Source organism: Eurosta solidaginis, chromosome 5 (genome assembly GCF_040869045.1).
Source record: "Eurosta solidaginis isolate ZX-2024a chromosome 5, ASM4086904v1, whole genome shotgun sequence".
In the NCBI taxonomy this organism is placed as follows: Eukaryota; Metazoa; Arthropoda; class Insecta; order Diptera; family Tephritidae; genus Eurosta; species Eurosta solidaginis.
The window spans coordinates 59412372-59438704 of NC_090323.1; the positions used below are offsets into that span (position 1 = coordinate 59412372).

General features: G+C 35.3%; 1 protein-coding gene and 1 pseudogene across 1 annotated transcript; one reads left to right on the forward strand and one right to left on the reverse strand.

Moving 5' to 3' along the window:
• Positions 1-368: 368 nt before the first annotated feature.
• Positions 369-12712, reverse strand: LOC137253715 (uncharacterized). Its single transcript, XM_067791109.1, has 2 exons — positions 12331-12712; positions 369-1231 (listed from the first exon to the last, which is right to left on the reverse strand). Exons 1-2 carry the CDS (start codon positions 12440-12442, stop codon positions 975-977), a joined length of 369 nt encoding a protein of 122 aa, XP_067647210.1. The 5' UTR covers positions 12443-12712; the 3' UTR covers positions 369-974.
• Positions 12713-25995: 13283 nt separating this feature from the next.
• On the forward strand, positions 25996-26089 carry LOC137234094 (U6 spliceosomal RNA; annotated as a pseudogene).
• The last annotated feature ends 244 nt before the right edge of the window (positions 26090-26333 follow it).

Sequence of the window (26333 nt, forward strand, 5' to 3'; positions counted from 1 at the left end):
TTCCATATATGAAGAAATTGATGTAAGATAGAGGGAGTGGGAGTGGGTGTGGGAGTATCCTATGGGTTTGAAGGAGGAATAAGAAGTTGAAGTGGGAGTGTGAGCAGTAGTTGGAGTGGGAATGGATTCGTGAGTGGGAGGAATAATAAGAAGAAAATTTGAAGATAAAGTAGAAAAGAATGAGATTGAGTGTGAAGAGGGCGAAACGAGGTCAACTTTTGAAATGTAGGGAAACCAAATTTGGGCAGGACAATACCTGCCTGGTACACTATCGTAACAATAAAATCGTTCATGGAAGTACTTTTACGCTGAGCGTTTAATTTTCGGATATTTGGTACAACTTTCTCACTGGAAACCAAAAAAAGATATTTTATGTTTATTATATATTCAAAAATTATTTTATTTATTTTTTCTTCTTATCAAAATACACTTAAATGTATACTTAATATATGAACTATTTAGTTAAGAATCTAAAGAGCAAGACAAAAACGCAGGCTCTAGTAGTAAAAAATTAATGATTAAGTTAAATTTACTTACAAATATACCACATTCAAAACACATACAAACAATATTAAACAAAAAATTGTAAATACAAGCTAAGCAATAAATTGATAAAAAAGTGAAAGTTAAACTAAATATTATAACAAATGTGAAATACGAATTATTTACAAATTGATTTTTTTTATATTTTCAATAAATAATTTTAAAAGCTAAAAGTTTTAAATGAGCGAAAAGCGGAGAAATTAAAAATTAGCACAAATTTTTTTACATAAACATTTATACTTCAGATAAAATTCGCACACTTAGAATATATTGTTAAGCTTCATTGATGGTAGCTTATAATAAACAATAGTTAAAATCACGTTTTTCCTACACATAAATTGTGTGTATGTGTGCAACTTGTAGCACTTGAGTATTTTCCCTTCTTTCACTTTGCAAGCTGCTTTTGGTTTTCTTTTTCAAATCAACAATTCTTAAGCCGACACAATAAATTCCTTGCCAGTTTTAAAATCAGTGCACTTGAATTGTGGACAACATTTGGGAAATGACCATTGTGGATCACTGGGCAACTCCTTACAGCCGGGCATCTCAACAAAGGGGCAAGTTTCAATATTAATTGTTTGTGCATGCAGATCGCACGTCATAACGGCACAGATGCCCTTTGGCTTGTATTCCTTATTGGGCAGCATAGCACGACGGGTGATCTTATCAAAACACTTGCCATGATGCGCTAAAGAAAACAGGAAGAGAGAAGAGGTGAAAAAACGAAATTAATAAATTTGTATGATTTTGTTCACTGTATATATGTTTGTGTGTGTTGTTGTTGTCGTGTGTAAACTGAGATGTGTAAGTGAGTTTTGATTGCATTGTAATTTATTCTTATTATTGCTTAAAGCCTTTGCTTTGTAGTTGTTGCTTATTGTTGACTAAGCGAGTGCTCAACAAGGAAGTAATTATTATTAAAAAAAGGTGGAAATAAAAATAAACAACAGCAAAGTAGCGCTTAAAATATTGTGCGTGCGTAAATTTTGCATGCCGCGCGGCATTCGGGTTGATGAGCTACACACATCCATACATACAATAACATATGTATGTGTTTGCATGGGTGTCTGTTTATCATGCAAAACAGTTACGCTTGCTATTGACCGTTTGAGCAGGAAGTGCTTCCTTTCTTATTACATTATGATAAAAAGATTCAAGCGAAAATCTTGTCGTATGAAGGTTGGTGTGCAATTTATACAATTAAGTGTTTAGTAGTTGTTAATTAAAAAAGAAGCAAACGTGATAGTGTGAAATTTTAATTAACAAGAATGTGCAGCTTACTGCAAATAACTAATATAACTAACAAAAACTAAAACATACCATAACATATGACCATTTCGGAAAGGCACTATGTTCATAATGTCAATATCGCTAACATTGTATCTATTTGAAATTTGGCGTTTTGACCATTTCTTATGGTTATAACTTCAGTTGACTTTATTGCCATTTGGAGAAGTTATAAGGTCAAGCGATGTTATAGCCGTATTCCTCATGCCACCACTCCATATGTTATACATAAATCAATCAGCAGATATTTTACATCCCTAATCTCTATGAAATAATATAAAAGAGTTAAGATACAAACTTCATAGTTAAAAGTTGCTTTTGTAGGCTTTCTTTAAAATTTAACAAAATACTCAAGACAAGAACTTGATATTTTGAATTTAATATGGATTGATTTATATGGGTATATAGCGTGTACTTGATATTAGCCGTGTTTTTTAACACGCGTATATCCGTTTACGCTTAAACTTTATATGGACTGCTAAGCGACAAACTTTAAATACACCTCTGAAGTTGTTGGGCATAAAATTTGTCCTACTAAATTTCAATACGCATTATACTCAGATGTAACTGAAATATGTGTCTTTGTTCCACCCTCTACACTAATTCTATGTATTCTATGTGTGTCCACAATTCATCGCAACTGATTCAGCTATATGTTATACCCTATGCCCATCAGAGCGCTGTGTCTCCGCTTTTCGGTACACCCTGTTGCTGTAGCTAGTTGTTTAACCACAGCCGCTAGATGGGTCTCCTAAGCATTATCTAAGCGCGGATAGGCGTTTTTTTTTCACGCGCAAACGAAACATATACGCGTGTAAAAAAAAAACACGGCTAATAACAGTGTTTTTTTTTTACACGCGCATACGTTTCGTTTGCGCGTGAAAAAAACGCTTATCCTCGCTTAGATAATGCTTAGGAGACCCATCTAGCGGCAGTGGTTAAATAACTAACATAACAGAACAGGGTGTACCGAAAAGCGGAGACACAACCCTCTGATGGCCATAGGGTATAACATATAGCTGAATCAGTTGCGATGATTTGTGGACACTAGTGTAGAGGGTGAAACAAAAACACATTTCAGTTACATCTGAATATAATGCGTATTGAATTTTAGTAGGACAAATTTTATGCGCAGCAATTTCAGAGGTGTATTTAAAGTTTGTCGCTTAGCACTCCATATAAAGTTTAAGCGTAAACGGATATACGCGTGTTAAAAAACACGGCTATTAACGAAATTGGCTTTACCTGCTTATTTGTACCCATAAAAGATTGGCATTGAAAATGGGCAAAATCGAACGGCAACTACGCCCACTTTTTCGATACCGAAAATTTAAAAAAATGCGATAATTCATTGCCAAAGATCGATAAAGTGCCTAAACTTGAGAAGTGGGTTGGCCTTATGATTAGAAATAGCAATTTAGTAAAATTTTGAAAACGTTTTTGAAGCCGTGAATTAAAAGTCGTAGAACATATTATGGTGAAATTTTTGAATTGGATTGAAATTTATGAAAATTAACAAAATGGTTTGGAGATCACTCTCACTTTAAAAAAAAAAATCTATCAAAATTTCGAAAAATGGAAAAAATGCGATAGTTCATTACTAAAGATCGATAACAGTAGGAAATTTGATACGTGAATTGACTTAATGGCAAGAAATGTAAATTTGAAAGGTTTACAAGTTTTGCAATCCATGAAACAAAAGCCATTCAATTATTATTAATTATTATATATATAAACTTTAAAAACTGTGGAAAAGGCGGGGCCAATCCCTTTTTAGGTAGTCTTTGGATAATAATTTTATTTATATAAATAGAAAAAACGACCAATTCTAGCATACTAGAAATCGTGTTATTTTGGAAAATGAGCATGGAAGATTTATTAGAAGAAAATTTAAAAGTTTTGCATGTCGGAAATCAAAAGACGTTCTTACAGCTTTGTAATTTTGCATAATTAAGGTACTGCAAATTATTTTAATTAAACAAATTGCTTTTTGTGGTGCTTAGAAATTGACAATGTCACATCATATTGTAACGGATTTTGCCAGCGTTCGAATCGCTGAACTGTCGAAGAAAAAACTCCAATATACAGTATTGCAAAAATGGTCTTTATTTAGACTTCTTTGGGAATAGTACTTCACAATAACAATTATACTTCACTAATAGCGTTTTTAAATCAAACTGATTAGTTATCCCTCAGCTTGCGGTGCTTTTATACTGTATGTTACCTCGTTCGCGTATTTCTTCTAAGGTCTGGACTTTTCACGAACATGCCTTCTGGAACAGTTGTACCTCATACTTGGTTATTTAGCTATATGCGTGTGTATGGTGAGTAACTTCTGCTCTTAGCTGATGACTACATATGTGTATGTGAAAAAAATCTCTTTGCTTCAAGCTGTCGCTTAAGTGTGTGGAATATTCTTCGTTGCCTTGTACATAAGTGCGGCCACTTGCTTTAATCTGTACATGTACATAAATGTGACTGCTTGCTTTTTTGCTGTTGTGATTATTCACCAACATCATAAAAAAATGTAAGGCACGATAACCTTCGAAGAGATTTTAGGCCGAGCTTCTCTTCCAATTTGCGTCGCCCTTCTTTTAATTTTTCCTACAAATTGGCGGGACAGGACCTACTTGTTTTATGCCGGCTCCGAACGGCATCTGCAAGGTAGATAAGTTTTAACTGAGAGCTTCTCATGGCAGAAATACACTCGGAGTGCTTTCCAAACACTGCCGAGGGGCGACCCCGCATAGAAAAATTTTCTTCTAATTGAAAACCTTGTTTCTAAAATTTTTATGTTGCTTTTTCTGGGATCTTCGGTGTGGATGGCGGAGCACGCTACCATCACACACACCGGCCGCCAATCATAGTGATGCTAATATTCGCCAAAATATCAATAAAAATAGGTTAGTGAAAATATACGAACAAGCTTTTCACAAAATTTTCAATAGCCAAATCTCGAACAAAAAGCGATACATTTTAATAAGATTCGGTAAGAAAATTTTTCCAATAACAGATAATATTTTATAGCTTTTTACCGAAGTCTATATTTGCATGTGTATAAGTAATATGTTTCAGCTTCCATATCACTTAATGCTGATTATATTTCTCCTTAAATATACCCCTAATATAGAGTGGCGGCCACCGTGGTGTGGTGGTAGCGTGCTCCGCCTACCACACCGTATGCCCTGGGTTCACACCCCGGACAAAGCAACATCAAAATTATTGAGAAATAAGGTTTTTCAATTAGAAGAAAATTTTTCTAAGCGGGGTCGCCCCTCGGCAGTGTTTGGAAAGCGCTCCGAGTGTATTTCTGCCATGAAAAGCTCTCAGTGAAAACTCATCTGCCTTGCAGATGCCGTTCGGAGTCAGCATAAAACATGTAGGGTCCCGTCCGGCCAATTTGTAGGGAAAATCAATAGGAGCACGACGAAAATTGGAAGCGAAGCTCGGCCTAAAATCTCTGCGGAGGTTATCGCTCCTTACATTTATTTATTTTTAATATAGAGCACACAACTTGGTATATAATTTTCGTTTTCGCTGGAACCTAGACATCCTTACTTGTTTTTAAAATGCTGTAATGGAAAAATTCTTTTTGTTATTTATTCATACATTTTTTTACTAAAGTAAAAAAAATTTATGTAAATAACAAACAAGTTTCTATTTTTGTTTAAACAAACAACTTTTGCGTGATAACTTAATGAATATAAATATTTTAATAATGAGTGTCACAAATTCAATAATTAATTATTTGAACATCATATATAAAAAAATAGCACGACTAGTTGAAAAAACTTCAAAAAACGTAATTAGCTGTTCGTATCAGAGTAAAAAAAAAAAGATATTTAGTTCAGTGCTAGTTTTATAATTTGCGCATGTTAAAAGCATCTAAAGTGAAGGCTGAGACGATGAAAGTACTTAGTTACTATATATACATATATATACATATATATATATATATATGTATGCATTACATAAGTATATATATAATATAATGAACCCACATTCCAATACAGTGGTGTACTCAAGAGTTTAGTAGAGCTGCGGAAAACTATTCTGCGTTTCCTATATGTCATATAAGTGCAGCGGCAGCGATTCAGTAAAGCAAGCAATCAATCAGTTTTAGCTTGTATTTCAAGCAGTGAGTGCCGGCCGCACAAAGACATTTTTCATATAAATGCGTTTAACACAAGCTTATATATTCCAGTAACATCGCCACAATCAATCAACTTGCGGTCTTCAGCACGACCACATGAACAAGACCATCCTTTCCTGTTATAACTTCTAGAACTATTGCAAGGGGCCACTTAAGAGGCGGGTAGTTCTCTTCCTTCATTAAAACCATGTCACCAGCCTTAAGGTTCGTCTCGGGTGAATTCCATTCTGTACGTTTCTGTAGGAGAGTTAAATACTCAGACCGCCACTTGTTCCAAAAATGCTGTTGCATGCAGCACACACGTTGCCATCTTTTGAGTCAGCTTATTTCGATCTGTATCAAGTCTAGTTCCACGATAGATAAAAAGGGTGCGCGTATTAAAAAATTAGCAAGAGTAAGCACCTCCAGTTTACAAACCTCTTCAAAGTTTGAAGTTGAGTTTATAAATATGAATGAACTATAGACTGGCGATTAAAGTTTATTTCGCCATGCCCATTCACAAAATTTCGCGAAGCAGTGGTACAAATATTCTTAATTTCACTTGCAAAGTGTGCCAGCAGCCTTAGCTAAAGCAAATGTCAAATTATTCTTCTTATGTTTTGCATGCAACAAAATTAGAGAGTTGGCTACTTTTTCATATCAGATGGCACCAGTGTAGTTCGATCTGTCATCCTCCATAAAAATACGTGAATCTACTCATAATGCATAAGCTTGTGTGTCATCTATATGAAAAACTGCTTATGTGACGGAGCTTTAAACATCTCATGCGTTAACTCCATGCTCAAACATTCTCCATGTAAACGCATGCTACTGCAAAGAAAAGCTACGTTTATATTCGAAGCTCTGCTGGCGTTGTGCATCACTGTTAAATATGTAAGATGCGCGGACTGCAAACAAAATTTTCCAATACACAAGAAATACAACAGCATTTAAATTTTAAGAAAACTTGCATAAAATATGACGAACTTGCTTGGTTTTTTATCGCTACAATAACAACAACACGCTTGCCCTTAAAACTTGAACCACAAAAACGCTGTGGCGTACATTCAAATTGACTGCAAGATGAAAAACAAGCCTTGCCATGCGACCTTCAGCCAACAGGCGCCATGCCGTCGCCATAAAAATATTTACTTTATTTGGAATATTAAGAATGCCGTCGATAAAATACAAACTTATAAAAAAGGCATAAAAAACTAATTAGTTTCAAAACAAACAGAATAAGATCTAATCTGTTACACAAAAAAAATTATAAAATTTAGCGCCGAAAAAGTTAATAAAAACAAGTAAGGAAGGTTAAGTTCGGGTGTAACCGAACATTACATACTCAGTTGAGAGCTATGGTGACAACATAAGGGAAAATCACCATGTAGGAAAATGAACCGAGGGTAACCCTGGAATGTGTTTGTATGACATGTGTATCAAATGAAAGGCATTAAAGAGTATTTTATGAGGGAGTAAGTATAGTCGCCTTTTCGAGATATCGCCATAAATGTGGACCAGGGGGGACTCTAGAATATGTTTGTACGATATGGGTATCAAATTAAAGGTATTAATGAGAGTTTTAAAAGGGAGTGGTGGTAGTTGTATATGTGAAGGCGTTTTCCAGAAATCGACCAAAATGTGGACCAGGGTGACCCAGAACATCTTCTGTCGGGTGCCGCTAATTTATTTATATATGTAATACCACGAACAGTATTCCTGCGAAGATTTCAAGGGTTTTTTATTTCGCCCTGCAGAAATTTTTCACACCCATTTTACAAAGTTTTTTTCTAAAGTTATATTTTGCGTCAATAAACCAATACAATTACCATGTTTCATCCCTTTTTTCGTATTTGGTATAGAATTATGGCATTTTTTTTCATTTTTCGTAGTTTTCGATATCGAAAAAGTATGCGTGGTCATAGTCGGATTTCGGCCATTTTTTACACCAATTCAAAGTGAGTTCGTATAAGTACGTGAACTGAGTTTAGTAAAGATATATCGATTTTTGCTTAAGTTATCGTGTTAACGGCCGAGCGGAAGGACAGACGGTCGACTGTATATAAAAACTGGGCGTGGCATCAACCGATTTCGTCCATTTTCATAGAAAACAGTTAACGTCATAAAATCTATGCCCCTACCAAATTTCAAAAGGATTGGTTAAGTTTTGTTCGACTTATAGCGTTAAAAGTATCCTAGACAAATTAAATTAAAAAGAGCGGAGCCACGCCCATTTTGAAATTTTCTTTTATTTTTGTATTTTGTTGCACCATATCATTACTGGAGTTGAATTTTGACATAATTTACTTATATACTGTGAAGATATTAAATTTTTTGTTAAAATTTTATTAAAATTTTTTTTTTTAAGTGGGCGTGGTCGCTCTCCGAATTTTGCTAATTTTTATTAAGCATACATATAGTAATAAGAGTAACGTTCCTGCCAAATTTCATCATGATATCTTCAACGACTGCCAAATTACAGCTTGCCAAAGTTTTAAATTACCTTCTTTTAAAAGTGAGCGGTGCCACGCCCATTGTCCAAAATTTTACTAATTTTCTATTCTGCGTCATAAGTTCAAATCACCTACCAAGTTTCATCGCTTTATCCGTCTTTGGTAATGAATTATCGCACTTTTTCGGTTTTTCGAAATTTTCGATATCGAAAAAGTGGGCGTGGTTATAGTCCGATATCCGAGTGCTCAGGAACCTACTTACCAAATTTCATCAAGATACGTCAAAATTTACTCAAGTTATCGTGTTAACGGACGGACGGACGGACATGGCTCAATTAAATTTTTTTTCGATCCTGATGATTTTGATATATGGAAGTCTATATCTATCTCGATTCCTTTATACCTGTACAACCAAACGTTATCCAATCAAAATTAATATACTCTGTGAGCTCTGCTCAACTGAGTATAAAAATGCTGCTAAAGCGGTTTAGAAAAAGAAAAAAACAGAAAATAAACAATAAAAATTGTCTAAAAAGTAAATTAACATAAAGTTTATCTTACGCATGTATGTATATATGCTGTAGAATACAAAAAACACCGGAATCTTTATTACATTGCTAAATTCTTTTATTACCAATTCTACACACAAGAAAATTTTGGTGCCAAAGCCGCACTTTTTGGTGTTGATCCCCAAGAAGTGTTGGAAAAAGCAAATCTAAAAATAAAGTTAAAATTATAATAAGAAAAAAAAAGATTGGTTGTTACTTCAGCCGGGACTTGAACCTGTGACATTCGATGTGAAAGGCGAATTACGATACCATCACACCACTGTGACTTGCTGTTCACATTTGCAATTACTAAATCCAAAGAGCAACAGCGTTGACTACAACATTAGTTTTGATTTTACACCGAAAAGTGTTAAAACTGCACTTAATTTTTTTGTGTGTACATTTTTTGTGCCTCTTTTTTCACGTAGCTTCGTTTTACCTGTTCTTGTTTATATGCTTGCGCGCTTTGACGTCATACTCAGCCGGTCCAACTACCGCACATAAAGAGGCTATCAACAGTTGTTTGTCAAAATAAAATTTTATCTTTTTGCCAAAAATAAAGTAATCGAAAATTTTAATTGGCGATTGCCATCAAATGCAAATTTTTTTTTGGGTTTTTTAATACAAAATGTTTATTTGCATGAATGAGTCAGTGCTAAATTAATGCAAATACGACGACCTTAAATTGCAGGAATTTTGTGGGTTTTCAGTTCCGTTTCATTTGGGATGCATTGTTTTTGTTTTTTTCGTTGCTTTTGCATTACTAATTTTTCGCTAATTTGAGCAAGTGAGTCAACAAAAACCGGCAATTGTTTTATTGTAAAGAAATTAAAGCAAACAAAAAAATTTACAATATTTAATGTCAAGGATGTTTGATGGCCTTCATTGCCGGTAAAAATTTGCGAAGAGCACGAAAGGCCAGGTGTGATCTGTATATATTTCATCATTGGGGTTTCATCTCCTGTCCTTAGGTTCGGCTCCTATTCGGATAATCTCGAGGTCTGTGTTTTTACTTTAAATGCGAGAAGACTTTACTTTTGGGTAAGTTGAAATGAAAGCATTCTCAATGAAGCTATGCATTTCCTTCAGCTCTCGAAGTTGACACTAAAGCATTTTCTTCTGACCTATGCGGTCGCTTTGTTAGAAAGGTTAGGAATAAAGTTTTCCTTTGTAGGCAATGTCTCCAAAGCCGGCTTTTTTTTAACCTATTCTAAGCTAAGCGTACATTTTTTAATTGATTCTTCTGCGGTGGTCAAAGTAAAGGTTAATCACATAGCTCAATTGTGACCCACATCACTTAATTGCCAAGAATAGGTTGTTCAAATCCCTTAATACTTATATTATTTATGCTTAGCTGAATGATATTGAAACTAACGGTGTAGTGGCCGTGAAACCGGATGTCAATATCCATAAAATGGACGAGGTTACATCTTACTAAGGTAAGACCTTGTTATTGTACACAACATTACAAGCTTTTTGGTACCAACGATCGTGCACTGAAGTGTTTGGCAGATAATCTACTTAGTTGGTTGCTATGCCGCCCGGATACCAAAGATCCGAGCCCAAGTAGCGCTTGTGGCGGCATCTGGATGCGTTTCGTTGCCCTCGATGTTCCTGTGACGAGGTACCCATATAAGGGTTATGTTTCTAAAGTTAGCTCCGGCTTGAAGCGACCTCTTGCAACTGCTGATGGCCTTAGAAAAGTGAAGGGGGAGTTAAGCGCCGTGCGCCATGCTTGGCTATCTTAGTAAATACTACACAAACTATTGAATATTTCATAATATTAAAGTATGCAAATAAATGTTGCCTGTAAAGGCGGCAGATTTAGTCTATGAATAGCTCTTAACACATTGTTTTTTAAATATAAAATTTAACTCTGTTTTGGAAAGCGTTACTTAATTTCTTATATTTTTTAAAATTATTTTTAATATTTTATAAGCAACACTTTAAAAGTTTTTACAATCGTATTTAACTTTTTCTCATATTTATAAGCAAATATACGCAATGACTGAGAATAATATTTTTATCTATCACATTCTTAGTCATTGTAATAAAACACGGTTATATTTTTTTTTTAATTTCGTGCTGTCATTATTAGTCCTAAAAAATAATTTAATAAAATTTTAAGTTAAACGGTTTTGAAAACAATACTTACATGAAGTAATAATAATACTAAAAGCTAGAAAATAATTAGATAGGTCCTAGGTACTAGTCAGCACACTCCTCATCAATCTGGGGCGTTGATTAGACAACTAAATAAAAGCGTTGGACGCGTGGCTTTTAGTGGCTCATTAAGTCCTCAATACATAATCCAAAGGCTTTATTCGACTCTGCGCCACGTATGCTTGTCCCTTGAACTCCAAAGTATTTTGATGTCACTTCTACCGGATTGTATGTAATATTTGTTCCAAATATGGACCAAATCGGACCACAAATACGACCCTTTGATTATCTCGATCCTTTCGCCACCTAGCGGTTTTTTTTCATAGTTCACTTTCTATTCTTGTATGTATTATGTGTTCCAAATATGAGTAAAATCGGACCACAAATACGATTTTTATGAAAATCTCGATCCTTGCGCCACCTAGCGGCGATTTTTTTTCATAAATCGCTTTCTATTCTTGTATGTATTTTGTGTTCCAAATATGAGCCAATTCGGACCATAAATACGATTTTTGTGAATTTCTAGATCATTGCGCCACCTAGCGGTGATTTTTTCTTACTATTGCATTGTCATCGGGTTCTGAACTATATTCCAAGTTTGAAGCTTGTAGCTTATCGGGAATTTACTTAAATTTAAATTACAAAATTCGTTCACAACGGCCGTGCAGCCGTGCAGCCTGTCAAGTCAACCTAAAAAAAACCGTTTAAAAAACAAAAGATATAAGCTATGAACTTGCGAACGCTAACTAGAGCCATGAAAAAAATTTAGTGTTGCTTTGGAGAATATGGCTAAATCGCAATTTGTTCGAAAATATTGCCTAAAATTGGGTTGATTTAGTTTAGTACCAAAGCATGGTTTGCTCTCTTCAACAAAAGACTTAAGAAACGAACTCGCCTAGGAAAACGTCGGCTCAGCTCCAAAAATGGTTCTAAATAAAAAAATTTTTTTTAATAACTATTCGCAATATGTTTAAGAAATATTTTCGTTAGTGAAATGTTGAAAAGGACTTTAAGATTTGATGGGAATTATTGACATGATCTGCGTCCTGATAACAAAAGATTTAAGCAACGAGTTTGAACTAATTCGATTCATAAAAAACTTTTTTTTATTATTTATTTTAATTTTATTTAACATCTTATACTCATTGAAAACACATCACTTGTAAACATTCTTTTTTTAATTTTTTTCTTTATTTTTACTTACCAGGATGGAAGACGGCAGGCTGTGTGAAAACGGCAGCACTGCTACTACTTATGCAGCTTAACGCAATAATAACAGTTATGGTAACGGTGAAACACACTTTTAGGGAGCACATTTTTGTTTTAAATTTGTTTGCAAGTTTTCCTTTTTATTAATAAAAATTATTTTTTGTAAAATTTGTTATATTGCTCGCGCACAATTTAAATTCGCTCAACAAATAAAGTTTTTGAATTGTTAAAAAATATTTTCTAACACAAATATGTATTTTAATTTTGTATTTGTAAAAATTATTTAACTGTTTTCTCTTACTTTAACAAACAACTTTTTAACGCAGTTTTGTAGCTTTTTGATCTGTTTACGTTGAGTATGGGCTTACAACTGAACGTTACTTTAAGCCGGTGCTCATATTTAAACTAAATATACGCATTCTCCCAATATTGTTTTGCTGTCTGCTTAGTGCTTTTTGTTTTTGTTGTTTATACTTTGTTTACTATCGCGCACCGGCGAAACAAATACAAAAATCTATACAAATTTGAACGTCAGCAAATATCTCGTAGCGGCGATTGAGAGAAAGATCGAGCATATGAAAGAGACAACAAAACGCAAAAAATTAAATAACAAAAAAAAATAAAAAATAGGAAAGAAATCATTCAGATATGTAAAATAAAAAAATATAAAAGACAATACTAAAAAAAGATGATAAAAAAATTTTAAGGACTACCTTTATATAAAGGTGGAGCGCAATCTTTCAATTTAAGGCAAATCGTGTACTTGGGATTAACTAATTCATTATTTAAAATTTAAACACGCACTCTACCTTATAATTTTAAATCCCAAAATTCTTTTAGTAGAGCTATTGTTAAAGTTTTTTAGTCAAAATTCGACAAACTATGTCTGTATTAAACGAAAAATGGCCTTCTATTTTTTGGTCCATTTATATAAAGGTAGTCCTTAAATTTTTTTTATCATCTTTTTATTTTCAATTTTTAGTACTGCCTACAAAAAGGCAATTGCAACTTTGATTAGTAATTTAATTAATTCCTAAGCGAAAATTCTTATCTTTATTTATTTGTTCAAAATAGCAAGATTTAAAAGAATTGGTGGAATTTTCGCTGACCACACTGGCGAAACCAACAGAATTCCACCTCTGCATCATAACAAGAGAATTCCACCTTGTTTGTCAGCTACTTGATTTGCACAGCTGAAAATCGTGGTGAAATTCGCATATGCCTGAAAGTCTAAAAGAATCGTGGTGAAAGTCGCGTACGCCTAAAAGTATGCAAGGACGTGCATTGAGTTGGGCCTTCAACCAGGTGGAATTCTACAATGCCTGCAAAACTCAGGAGGCTAGCCATGAATGTATGGCCTAATCTTCTAAATAGTTCGACCTGTACGTTACGCAGCTCAAATTTTTTGATCAAACATTGCACTGTCACCGAGTTTTAAACCATATTTCAGGTTTCAAATCTCTAGATATCCAGGAAGTTAGTTAAAAATCGATTGCAAGATTCCCAATTTAAAACTAGTTTTCTCAATATCTCGATCCATGTGCCACCTAGCGAAGTTTTCTTGATCAAATGTTGCATTGTCACCGGGTTCTGACCTGCGGCTCAAGTTTTCAAGTCTCTAGCTCACCAGCAAGTTACTCAAAAATCGATAGCAAGATCCCCCCTGTTTTTTTTCAGGGATTTGTAGTTATCTCAATTAACACGCCACCTAGCGGAACTTTGTTTTCTATAAATTGTATTGTCACCGGGTCTCGAACTATGTGCTAAGTTACAAGTCTCTAGATAACCGGGAAGTTAGTTGAAAATGGATTGAAAGATTCCCAAATTAAATTAGTTTTCCTAATATCTCGACACATGCGCCACCTAGCGTAGTTTTTTTGATAAAACATTGCATTGTGACCGAGTTCTGACTTACGGCTCAAGTTTCATATCTCCAGCTCACCGGGAAATTACTCAAAAATCGATTGCAAGATTCGCCTCGTTTTTCAAGGATTTTCTTTTATCTTGATTCGTCTAACACCTGGCCGCATTTTGTTTTCCACGAATTGTAGTGCCATCGATTCGCAAACTATATGCAAAATTTCAAGTCCCTGGATCACCGAGAAGCTAGTTAAAAGTCTATCGCAAAATTTCCATTTTAAAATTAATTTTCTGTATATCTCGATCTGTGCGCCACCTAGCGGATTTTTTTCACTTGCGTTGTAAAGTCTCTCAAATCTGAACTATGTTCTAAGTATCAAGTGTCTAGCTCAACGGGAAGTTACCGAAAAAGACTTTTCCGTGAGTCAAAAATTCGTATGGAAATGGGGGGACAAACATGAAAGCGACTTAATATAAAGGTAAATAATAAATAAAAAAAATACTAATAAAAAGTGAATAATTACATGCTTTTGATGATGAGCCAAGTGAAGCACACTGATCAGAGCAGAAAAGTAAGACCTTTGTAAGGAATTTTGTATTTGCATTTGTATGTAAAAAATAAATATTTATAGTCATAAAATGTATACAAATATGTGCATGGCCTAAGTAGAAGGGTGACGAAATATAACCGCAATGTTGGGGCTGTCCATATATTCTTGTGTTTGCAACTTGATTTTTTGACCTCTACTTATTTGATGGTAATAAATTCTTAAGTCGTGATTCATTGAGACGCATTTGGCTTAAAAAGGCTACAAACAAAAATTATTCGTTTTTTTTTTTGCATTCTCCTTCTTAACTCTTGTTATGAGACTAGTTTTACCCGACGTACGTTGTAACGCCCGAGATCGAATAAATGTTGCGTTATTTTTTCTGCTTTGTTTGTTAATAATTTAGTTTAAAAAAAAATAAATGTAAGGCGCGATAACCTCCGAAGAGATCTAAGGCCGAGCTTCTCTTCCAATTTGCGTCGTGCTCCTCTTGATTTTTCCCTACAAATTGGCCAGACGGGACCTACATGTTTTATACCGACTCCGAACGGCATCTGCAAGGCAGATGAGTTTTTCACTGAGAGCTTTTCATGGCAGAAATACACTCGGAGCGCTTGCCAGACACTGCCGAGGGGCGACCCCGCTTAGAAAAATTTTCTTCTAATTGAAAAACCTTATTTCTAAAATTTTGATGTTGCTTTGCCCGGGAGTTGAACCCAGGGCATACGGTGTGATAGGCTGAGCACGCTACCATCACACCACGGTGGCGTTTATTGTTCCTTAAATTGAATTAAATTTTGTAAGATTTAATCGGGGACTGCCCGTATTGCTTTTTTTTAAATGTGTGCAAATATTTATTTGAAGCAATTTTTAATTTTATAATTTATTTAATAATTTGGGAAAAATTTAAACAACGTGACATCGGGACGGACAAGGTGACAGCTGCTTCGAGTATACCTTGTAAATCTCTTCAAAGCCTTTTCTCCCGGGAGTGGGAGTCGAACCCGCACTGCTACGATAGTTGAAATGGTTACAAACGCATTCAGCTACGTCGTTGAAGAGATTTATAAGGTATAATCGAAACAGCCGTCGCCTTGTCCGTCCTGATGTCACGTTGTTTAAATTTTTCCCAAATTATTAAATGAATTGAATTTTATTTGGTGAAATTTTCGTTTAAAACATTTCATTATTGCATCTTATTGTAATGCATGTCGGTACACAATATTTTTGGTTTTTTTATTCAGTGCAAAAATAAAAAAAATTTTTTGCCGTTCCAACTCTATAGCAAGCAACATATAGCTGGCCATGGGAAAAGCGCGGACTCTCTAAATTTAATCCTGCAACAGTAAGCGATAATCCTTGTGCTTTGTTGATTGTAATTGCAAAAGCAAGGCGCACAGGAAACTGTAAGCGATTAAAATTGAATGGCAAATCTGTAGGAATCATTGGGATCCGTGGTATGAGCACATCTTCACCTTTGCTTTTACCGCTGATGATTGTTGTTTCGATTACATTCGGCATTAATTTCTTAACGCAAAGTCTGGTTCCATTGCACAATTTGGGTGGGTCTAAATTCCGAAGAAGCATGATTGGTGAGCAAGTTTTCAAAGTTAATATATGCGCAGGCATATAAGTCAATTGTATAATTGAATATTTGATTTTCATCTGTAACTGTGCCGATCGTCACTTCACCAGGAATTTGGTTTTGAATGCGATCGTTGATTTTGTTAACATTATTATTTTTGGGAGCTAAGATTGCTCGTTCGCATAGCCAAAAAAAAATTTTATTTAAAATTCTTAATTCTGAAATACGAAAAACCTTAGTCTTGATATGAGGAACCTACAGCCAAAATTTGGTGAAATATTTAAGTGTGGGAAATACGTTTTCATAGGGAACACACACGCAGAATTTGATTTTTATAGAAGATATGGATAGACTGAAGCAAACAAATTTTTTTAACGGCGGGAGATTACTACGTCCAAAAGGAATAACAGCCAAACTCAACAATGCAGTCGAACTTTAGGTGTTAAAATAACCTAAGTTTGTACGGCAGCCATAGTTCTGAAAAATCCCATTTGTAGGGGAGGTGGCACGCCCTTTTTTCCAACTTCCACATTTTACTGGAGGTGTTAGGACTTAACGTCATATAGGTTCTTACCAATTTTCATTATCCTACCATTACTACATTCAGAGATATGCAGTATGATATATTATATATGATATATTCCATTTGTATGGGAGGTGCCACACCCCTTTTTTCCTAATCGCACATTTTGTTAGTGGTGTTGGGGGTTGACTTCATATAACTTCTTACTGAATTTCAATGGTCTGGCATGTATACCTTCAGAGTTATGCAGTTCCAAAGGTTCCATTTGTATGGGAGGTGCCACGCTCCTTATATATATCGAAATTATTTTTAGCCTAAAACCTTCGTGTTGATCGAAGCAACCTTCAGCTAAAATTTGGTGATGATTGAAGTGTGGGAAATACGTTTCCATAGCGAATACACACAGACACAGAATTTGATTTTTATATATGTAGATAATGCTTTGCGGCCTATAGGTCTTTTGCGTACTCATTCTCTTCATAGCGCCTTATCCAAGTCAAGCTCCCTGAAGAAGCTCCCAGGTGCTCGGCTTTAGAGAGTGTATGTACTAAGGTTATGTAAGCCGTGTTTATTTTACATTTATATACATATGCACTTAATCTTCATATGGACTGCTAAGTGCATGACTTTATCTAAAATTCTGGTCTTCACTTCTATGGCCAAGAAGTGTGTGTCCACTATTAATTGCAACCGATTCAGCTGTGGTTTTGTACTATGACCAACAGAGGTTCGTGTCTCCGCTATTAAGCAGAACCCACTTTGTAGCGAGTTATTTAAGATGGGTCTCCTAAACATTATCTATGTGATGATAAGCGTTTTTTACCCGAAAACTTAGATATAAACGGCTATAGTTTTTATAGTTATATATTTTTGTGTGAATTAAGCGAGAATTGTCCTCATTGCTTTTTAAATGTATGAAAACATTGATGTGAAGCAATTTTTAATTTATAATTTATTTAATCATTTGCGAAAAGTTTAAAGAACGTGACATCAGGACGATCAAAGGCGTGTTCGAATCTCACCGAGAAAGAAACCTTTGAAGTGATTTACAAGGTATAATCGAAACAGCTGTCCCCTTGTCCGTCCTGTTTATATATAGTTTTATCGATCCAAAGATTCTTAGTCTTCTTCTCGCGATTGAATCACATTCGAGAAGGATGTGTTCAGCAGTCTCATCATCGCTGTCGTGGAACCGACTGAGATTATTATCAATGAACACTTCAAAATCAGATATGTGCGCATTTTGATTGTTCTATTGATAGGTGAGTGATAATAAGCAGGCACAGCGATTTAGTGAATCAATATGAGTGACTGTCGTGCTCTTTGTAGATAGAACCATCTAGTCGGTTTATCAGTTATCAGCTGTCATGCCAAAGGTATGTGAAATATACTCATCCTTAGTCGAGATGCTAATTTTATAAGAAGGAATAACTAATAACTGAGAATGTATGTATGTATATTTATATAGCCATGTATCTTTTGGTGATAAAATTTGGTTTATTAATTCCTTTGATTATGGCATATTGCAAATTTTAATAATTTCTATTTTAAAACTGGTTGGATTCTTTCGCTTGTTTGCGTTTATAAAAGTAATAAAATTAAATTTGAGTGGGTTTTTTGCAAAAAAATTGAAATGATTTAAATTAGTACCATCTGTATTTTAATACTGCTAAAATATATGTCTCTGAGGCAGTTTTATTAAATTTCTGCCTCCGCTTTTTATCTACGTATTTGCAAAAGATAAACAAAACACATATCTGCAATATTTTTTTGGAGCTCGAGTTCACATTTTCAAATTGATCGCCAAGAATCAGTACAAAACACTTTTTATTTTTCTCATTAAGAGATTGCAATGGGTTTCTTTGTATAATCTGCCACCGTATACTAACCGCCTGAATCTTATTAATGTTCGTTCCCATGCTAGTCGTAGAGAAATGCTTGGAATTGTTTTTATGATTAAACTACTACATAAATGGTTCGGTCTCTAGCTCATTCCTTCTGAGAAAAATAAAGCTTAATGTCCCTTCCCTGCCTTCAAGACATTTTAAACCGCTTTACCTAAAACGTTTTAGACGCAATTTTGAATTAAATGAGTAATTCCGCTATTTATGTCAAAATTACAACTCTCACTTTAGCATATATGATATTTCGGACTCACCCTTTAGTATTAAAATAAATCTGTTCATTCCCCTCTTGGTAGCAACTATTTGTATTCACTAACATATTGTTGCGAGTATTAGCAATTCCCATACATCACAATGCCGCTAGTAAATAAATGCTTCACAACTACAACAGCAATGTAAGTTGATGAGACCATAAATAATTACGTACTCATGTAAACAGCGACAAATAGCGCAGACAATACTCACACATATGCAACGCAACAAAGAGCGAAAACAACGTTACTCACACATAAACACATCAATAAAGAGTGCCTATGAAATCACATAAGCTACAGATATACATGTATATTGCCAAATTCAATGTGAGATACAGAAACAAGAAATAAATAAGCAGTCTTTCGAGAAGGCTGTTCGTCTAACGCAGGAGAAAAATACGAACAAAACAACTGAGAGTATGAAATAGTCAATCACATTAATTTCACCACGGCTTAACTGAAGTAAGTGAATACAATAAATTGTGAAAATCTACAAACATACTTAGTAGGGCTGTGAATGAAGAGCATTTTACATACAGAACATTCGTGTGTATTTATTCGACAGTTCAGTGATACGAGCGATAGCAGAAAGCGAAAATAATTGGGAATTCCTAAGATTTGCTACAATATTAAATTTAATTTCTATTAATTATATCCATCTTTGAATAAATTACTCATTTATATTTTTATATAAATCTGGTATATATTTTCATGATGAGTTTTCCTCTGTTACTGAGCAGTTTTAGATCTCTGGATTAGCCTTGAGGGCAGTTCAATATCACAAAGTCCAGGAAACCAAAAAAATATTCAACAACCACAACATCGATGACAAATAAATCGTAAAAGAGAAAAGGATAGATAAACAGATACATGTGCGTAGAGGAAAAGCAGCAAAAAACAGCATTGGTAGCAATGCGTAGAAGGTAAAGATACCATTGTAAAGGGTTGCAAGCATTGTACAGGTCTACAAGTAGGATATGTAGCAGCACGCACATACACAGCCACGCTCACCTGATAAAATGCTTGTTCTTGTTCGTTTTTTTTGTGGATGCTATTTGGCACTGTTGTACTTCTTAGGACCAAACAAAGTTTAGTAGCTGCTATCGAAAACTGCTTAAAATTTTTTTTTCTTATATTACAAAGAAATATACTTATTTACTTTCAAACGAGCACTTAATTACATCTCTCTTTAATAACCATATATTTTGGACAATTTTAATTAACAAATTGTGATACTTTTTTACGCGGACGATTGCTAAAACACGGCCAAAACCGTCGGGGGAAGTATTAATAGACGCGTTTTTGCCTCGGTTCCAATAATTCGAATACTTTTTCTCTTCGGACTATTGACAACAAGACAAAACGCGTCTATTCATTTTTCTTTCCGCTTTTTTGGACGGGTTATTGCAGTCGACCTCGGTTTCAAACTGTTTTTCGCGGAGAACTTTTGAACGGGTAGAAAAACTTAACTCCCGTGTTTGTATTCTTAATACTGAAATAACTACGCGTCCTCAGATACCCCAATTGAAGACCTTTTTATAATTTTCTGAAGGACCCACATGGGTGCACTTAAAATTTCCTACTAAATTCGTTAAAAGAAATTTACCATCACAGCAACCCATATCTGATATTCCGATCCCTTTTTTGCTTCCCTGTGTCGCTTTCGACGAAGCAACCCCGGTAAATTTGACACTTCGTTCAGTGTCAAAACTCATGTTCCACGCAGGTTCCATTGGGTTCCACGCTAGTTTGACACTGACCGAAGTGTCAAACTGCCGTATGTTAGAAAGGGAAGGAAATTGTTTCCCTCTCATACATATCATACTTGTAAACCTGTACAATGGTTGCAAGTAAGATATGTATCAGTTGTTTGTCTACAGTTGCGTTCACCTCACCTCATGCTTGTTCTATCTTTTTTTTTTGTGGAACGCGAATTTGTAGAACGCGAATAACACAGAGATATGTAGTAGCTTCAAGTGTGGTAATTTATGCTCTACTAGACTATGAATGACGACGAAAAATAAAAGTAGTTCAAGATTGTGTTTTTCTTTTAAGTGCTATACTATTATTTTCTTATTTACTTCATTGGCCACAATTGGCAACACCAAGGGAATATAAATCGTTTTCCTCCTCTCTGCTCCAGCAGAAGCGAATACCAACCTTCACTAACGCTAAAACTGTATCGCCAAAAATATCTAAAACAGTATCAAGTGCGCGGAAAAGTATACAACATGTAGTATCTTATGGCCACAAACAATAACCACCTAAGTCATTTGTAAAAGTATAGGAGTTAGGCTGTTATTCGTTATGACGGCATAGTACTAAATGTTGCATACTTGTCTGCCTGATTGATACTATTTTAGATATTTTTAGCGATGCAGTTTTAGCGTTATCGAAGGTTAGAATTTGGGGGAGCAGAAGCCCCTTACCGAAAAATCATTTACAACTTAGTTTTAAAAGGATACAGGTAATATAACGGTAAGTCGCAGCAGTTATTATTAAATAAATTTAGTACTTCTGTCTTCATATTTAATACATTTTTCATTCATAAGTTTTAAAATTTTGATATTTAGCACACCACAATAAGCACACACATCTACGTAAAAAAGCACATATAATAACGCCTTGAAGCCGCATATTAATAACCTATTATGGTATGGACTTCGCAAAACTTTACATCGCTGCTCAATGAACTTCAGTACATTATTAATCTGTAGGTATTTGTGTGTCAATAGGGACTTGGCGGGGACAGGCCCGCCATTATGGCTTAAGCAGATACAATACGTCACTTACTTGGCGGGCAAGAAAGAAACTGAAAGCAGAGTTCGCTGTATTTATTTTAATGGTAAACACCAGATAGACATCATATCAGTAGTTAAATCCTTTATACTTTGCCAATTTTCTACTTGTGACATACGTCAGCCACGTCATAAATGTTGGACTTTATTTTTTTTTGTTGCTATTTTTGGTACGCGTGTGTGAAAAATTGGTGTTTAAAACTAAGGAATGCTATTAGTTGACTAACTATTATTATTTTCATAATGGAATCTACAATTTTATTACTTAATATAAGTATTTATTTACATCAGTTGTTATCTGTCTCACTTTCCACCAAGTACGTGCTGTCAGTGAAAAATGGCTTACGCCGTGAAGGTGACGGATTGTATCTGCTGAGCTCATTAGTCGGCTGTTGACTGCGTTTACACCCACACAATCATTCATTAATCATCATCATATATATTTCCATAGCTAAGCTCAAACACCTCTAATGGAAATGTTGCGATTGGCATTCGACCCACTCAATTATAAGTTTCGATAATCCATAAAAGTCAACTCTTTGTTATTAATCGTGGCTTCAAAGCGATTAATGCATATTTAAGTTGCCACAGAATAAACGATAACAGTACTTGTTCAAAATGTCAATTATAATGACAAGCCTAACAATGGAGGTGTTAAGTAATTTATATTGGCAACCAGTGGCATAGCCAGAGATGAGCATAGTGAGTTGGGTCGAATCGATTTCAAACAAAAGTCTCGAAAAGTAAAGCATCTATGTTCTATGTGGGGGAAGGGAGGTAAGTACCCCTTAAAATATGCTAGAACTTCTATTAAAAAGCTATTAAAGAAGCGTTATAAACTTAAAATAATTTAGACATGTTTTACTTCATTTTTATAAAAGTACTACCTCATTGGAATCTTTCATTTGATTCCATTAAGAAATCACACTTGAGTGCAGGTAGGTAGGTAGGTTGAACTGGCCGGTCCACGAGGACCTCACATAGACTGATTGAGTCCGTAGTGTTACCAGAAGTTTGTTTTAATGACCAAACTGAAAAACCCTATCAAAAACCAGGACCTATGTTATAAAATAACTCCGTCCTCTTGGCAAATACTAGAAGCTTCCTAGGACTTAAGCCACTTGCTGCTTCTAGATCTGACGGCTGTATCACTCCTAATAGCTGGAGTCTTAGCCTGGCAAGTGCAGGGCACGAGCACAGAACGTGCTCGATCGCTTCCTCCTCCAACCTGCACTTCCTACATCTGCTATCACTGACCAAGCCTAATTTAAAGGCATGTGACGCCAGAAGGCAGTGTCCAGTCAGAATACCCGTCATGAGTCTACACTCCTCTCTTTTTAATGATAGGAGCAACTGTGTTAGTCTAAGGTTGTAAGACCTACATATAATCTTCGACATTTTACAGCCTCGCGCTTGAACCCACGCCTTTCCCGCTTGGTCGATCATGTGCACCTCTCGCCTTCGCTTAATCTCGCCCAATCTAATTGGGACATCTACGGAGCAAGCTTCAAGGGGTGCGCCCTTTTTAGCTAGTTCGTCCGCTTTTTCATTCCCATCTATTCCCATATGCCCTGGGACCCAATATAGATGTATGCTTCTCCCTGTCCCGATTCTCTCCAGAGACTGCTTACACCCTAAAACGCATTTAGATGCTGTGCTATGCGAGATTATTGCCTTAAGTGCTGCTTGACTGTCAATATAAAAGTTAACACGGTTGCAGCTTAAGCTATTTTCTTCCAGGGTTTCTACTGCTTTGGTTACGGCTAATATTTCCGCTTGGAAAACGCTACAGTAATCCGGCAGCCTGTAGGATCTGCTTATTTCCGGATCAGCGCAGTATACCGCAGACCCTACTCCTTCCACTACTTTGGAACCATCGGTGTACACATGTATCGCCTCGTCCGCCATTTGCGCACCCTTGCGCCAACCGTCCACCTCTATTGTGGCCTTAAGATCTGCCTCGAAGCGCAGATAGGGAATCAAGTAGTCTGTTCGTCTTGTGATAGATGACGCTATACTACTATGGCCATATGGTCGGCGCTCAAGCTGCCCCGAAGCACCGAGCCTGGTTGCGGTCGTTAACGCTTTGTTCTTTGCTACCAGGTCTACAGGTGGAATGTGCAGAACTTGAGAAAGCCCAATCTTGCTATATAAAAAAACATAATTTTTATTGAGAGTACGTACTATGATTCTCAAGTTGAGCCACTGTGAAACAAAGCTTTAAACTAGAGTTTGCAAATGTCCGTGCACCTGTGATTTTTTCACAGATACTGAAATATCGCAGTACATTTCAGCGATAGCTTAGAAGGAATAACCGTTATCGATTGCCTGCTACATAATTTATTTCCCGTTAGCAATCACGCTTACCTATAAACTCAATCACATACTTAAACATAGCTCTCATCACAGGAACAAATTCTATGCTATGAACCAATACAATGAGCATGTTACTTAAGCTTCGACTGAATAACAGTAGATGTCCCAGAAAATTATACAGAGACGGCTATAGAAATACCCTCAGTCCACATCCACCCTTAAATCAATGGCCGCAGTAGCAGTAATGTTATGTATATGCGAGCCGGACCCGTGCGTACCTTGCGCAACCAACTATCAACAGAAATCATCTGTTCTATCAATCAATTAAAACTTACAGCTTGCGCTGCCATCTAGCGTATGGTATCAAATGCCAGTAATGCAGTGCAAATATTCACAATAGTTCCATAGTACAAATAAATTTCTTTGTGTGCTCACAATCGTCTATATTTAACAAATTATTTTAATAAAATATAGCTAAACAAAAGCACTTCGACTAAAATTGCCCAAAGCTCCATCTTTGCAACCAAAACTTTATTTATAGATTTTGATTCCAAATAGGAGCGAAAAAGGGACCCGTACATAAAAACAGCAATTATAAATAATATATATGATCTGCTACTAGTGAGTGCGTTTGTAGAGGCTGTTCCTTAGAGATTTTCTGCGACATCTGCTGTAGTGTAAGCAGCCAACAATTCAATTTAATCCAAAATATTTAAATCAGTCTAATATTCTAACCTGCTACAAAAATAGTCTAAATGTTTATCAACACATAAAAATGCATTTGAGAATTAATGCTGACACAGCCATTAATAAACAGACGTGTAGAATACACAACCAAACGAATTTGAATCCCAGCAATTTGCATTCCTGCAACTTGCAAGGTTAGCATTTCCCATAAATTTGCAGCTCATATATGTAGGTACATATTTTGTGCCGAGTAGTATGTATGTATGTTTAGGGTAGTTATGTATGTAAGTATGTAAACTTAAATGTAAATAGATATGTAAGAATATGTTTAGAATAATCTAATATAAATAAGCTGAATTATTTGAATAAAGACAATTCGACATTCATAATTCAAGCAGTGAAATCTTCTATGTTTTAATTGCGTTAGGGACCTTTCTACATGGCGATCCTGCCTATGATTCTGTTGGCTGATTTTTCAGCCTAATTTCATAGCTGGCAAGGATACGCCTTTCTACATGGCGATCCTGCCTATGATGCTACTGGCTGATTTTTCAGCCTAATGTCATAGCCGGCAGGATTTTTCTGGCTGATTACAGCCTAAGCCTTGTAAAAAGAAAAAAAAAAAAGAGAAGGTGTTAAAGTCGGGCACCAATAATAAAAATTGAGGCAATTACTTCAACGGAAAATACACGAAGATTTGCATATTGTGGCAATTACTTCAACGGAAAATACACGAAGATTAGCATATTGTGGCAATTACTTCAACGGAAAATACACGAAGATTAGCATATTGTGGCAATTACTTCAACGGAAAATACACGAAGATTAGCATATTGTGGCAATTACTTCAACGGAAAATACACGAAGATTAGCATATTGTGGCAATTACGTCAACGGAAAATACACGAAGATTAGCATATTGTGGCAATTACTTCAACGGAAAATACACGAAGATTAGCATATTGTGGCAATTACTTCAACGGAAAATACACGAAGATTAGCATATTGTGGCAATTACTTCAACGGAAAATACACGAAGATTAGCATATTGTGGCAATTACTTCAACGGAAAATACACGAAGATTAGCATATTGTGGCAATTACTTCAACGGAAAATACACGAAGATTAGCATATTGTGGCAATTACGTCAACGGAAAATACACGAAGATTAGCATATTGTGGCAATTACTTCAACGTAAAATACATTAAAATTGGAACGATATTAGCATAGCACCAGAGCAAGAATGACACTGATCTCGTGAAGCGTACCACATTTTCAATGGTGATAAACAAGAGGAGCATGATAATTATAAGTATAATAAATATAATAAATACACTAGCTTAAGTATGAAGTCATTTCTTTAACCATTATTTAAAAAAAAAAAAAATATTCGGGCAACCTAGCGGCTGCCTATTGACAAGCAAAAATTATATTTTTGCTGTAAAAAACAATTTTTTTTACTGCTTATTGAATTATGTTCCCAGAAGAGGACATACAAAATCAAAATCAAATGTTTAGGTC

Excerpts from the sequence above, each read along its gene's own strand:
- LOC137253715 (XM_067791109.1), bottom strand. The coding sequence starts at position 12,442 with ATGTGCTCCCTAAAAGTGTGTTTCACCGTTACCATAACTGTTATTATT. Across the intron at positions 1,232-12,330 it reads GCCTGCCGTCTTCCATCCTG|CGCATCATGGCAAGTGTTTT; the intron begins GTAAGTAAAAAT and ends TGTTTTCTTTAG.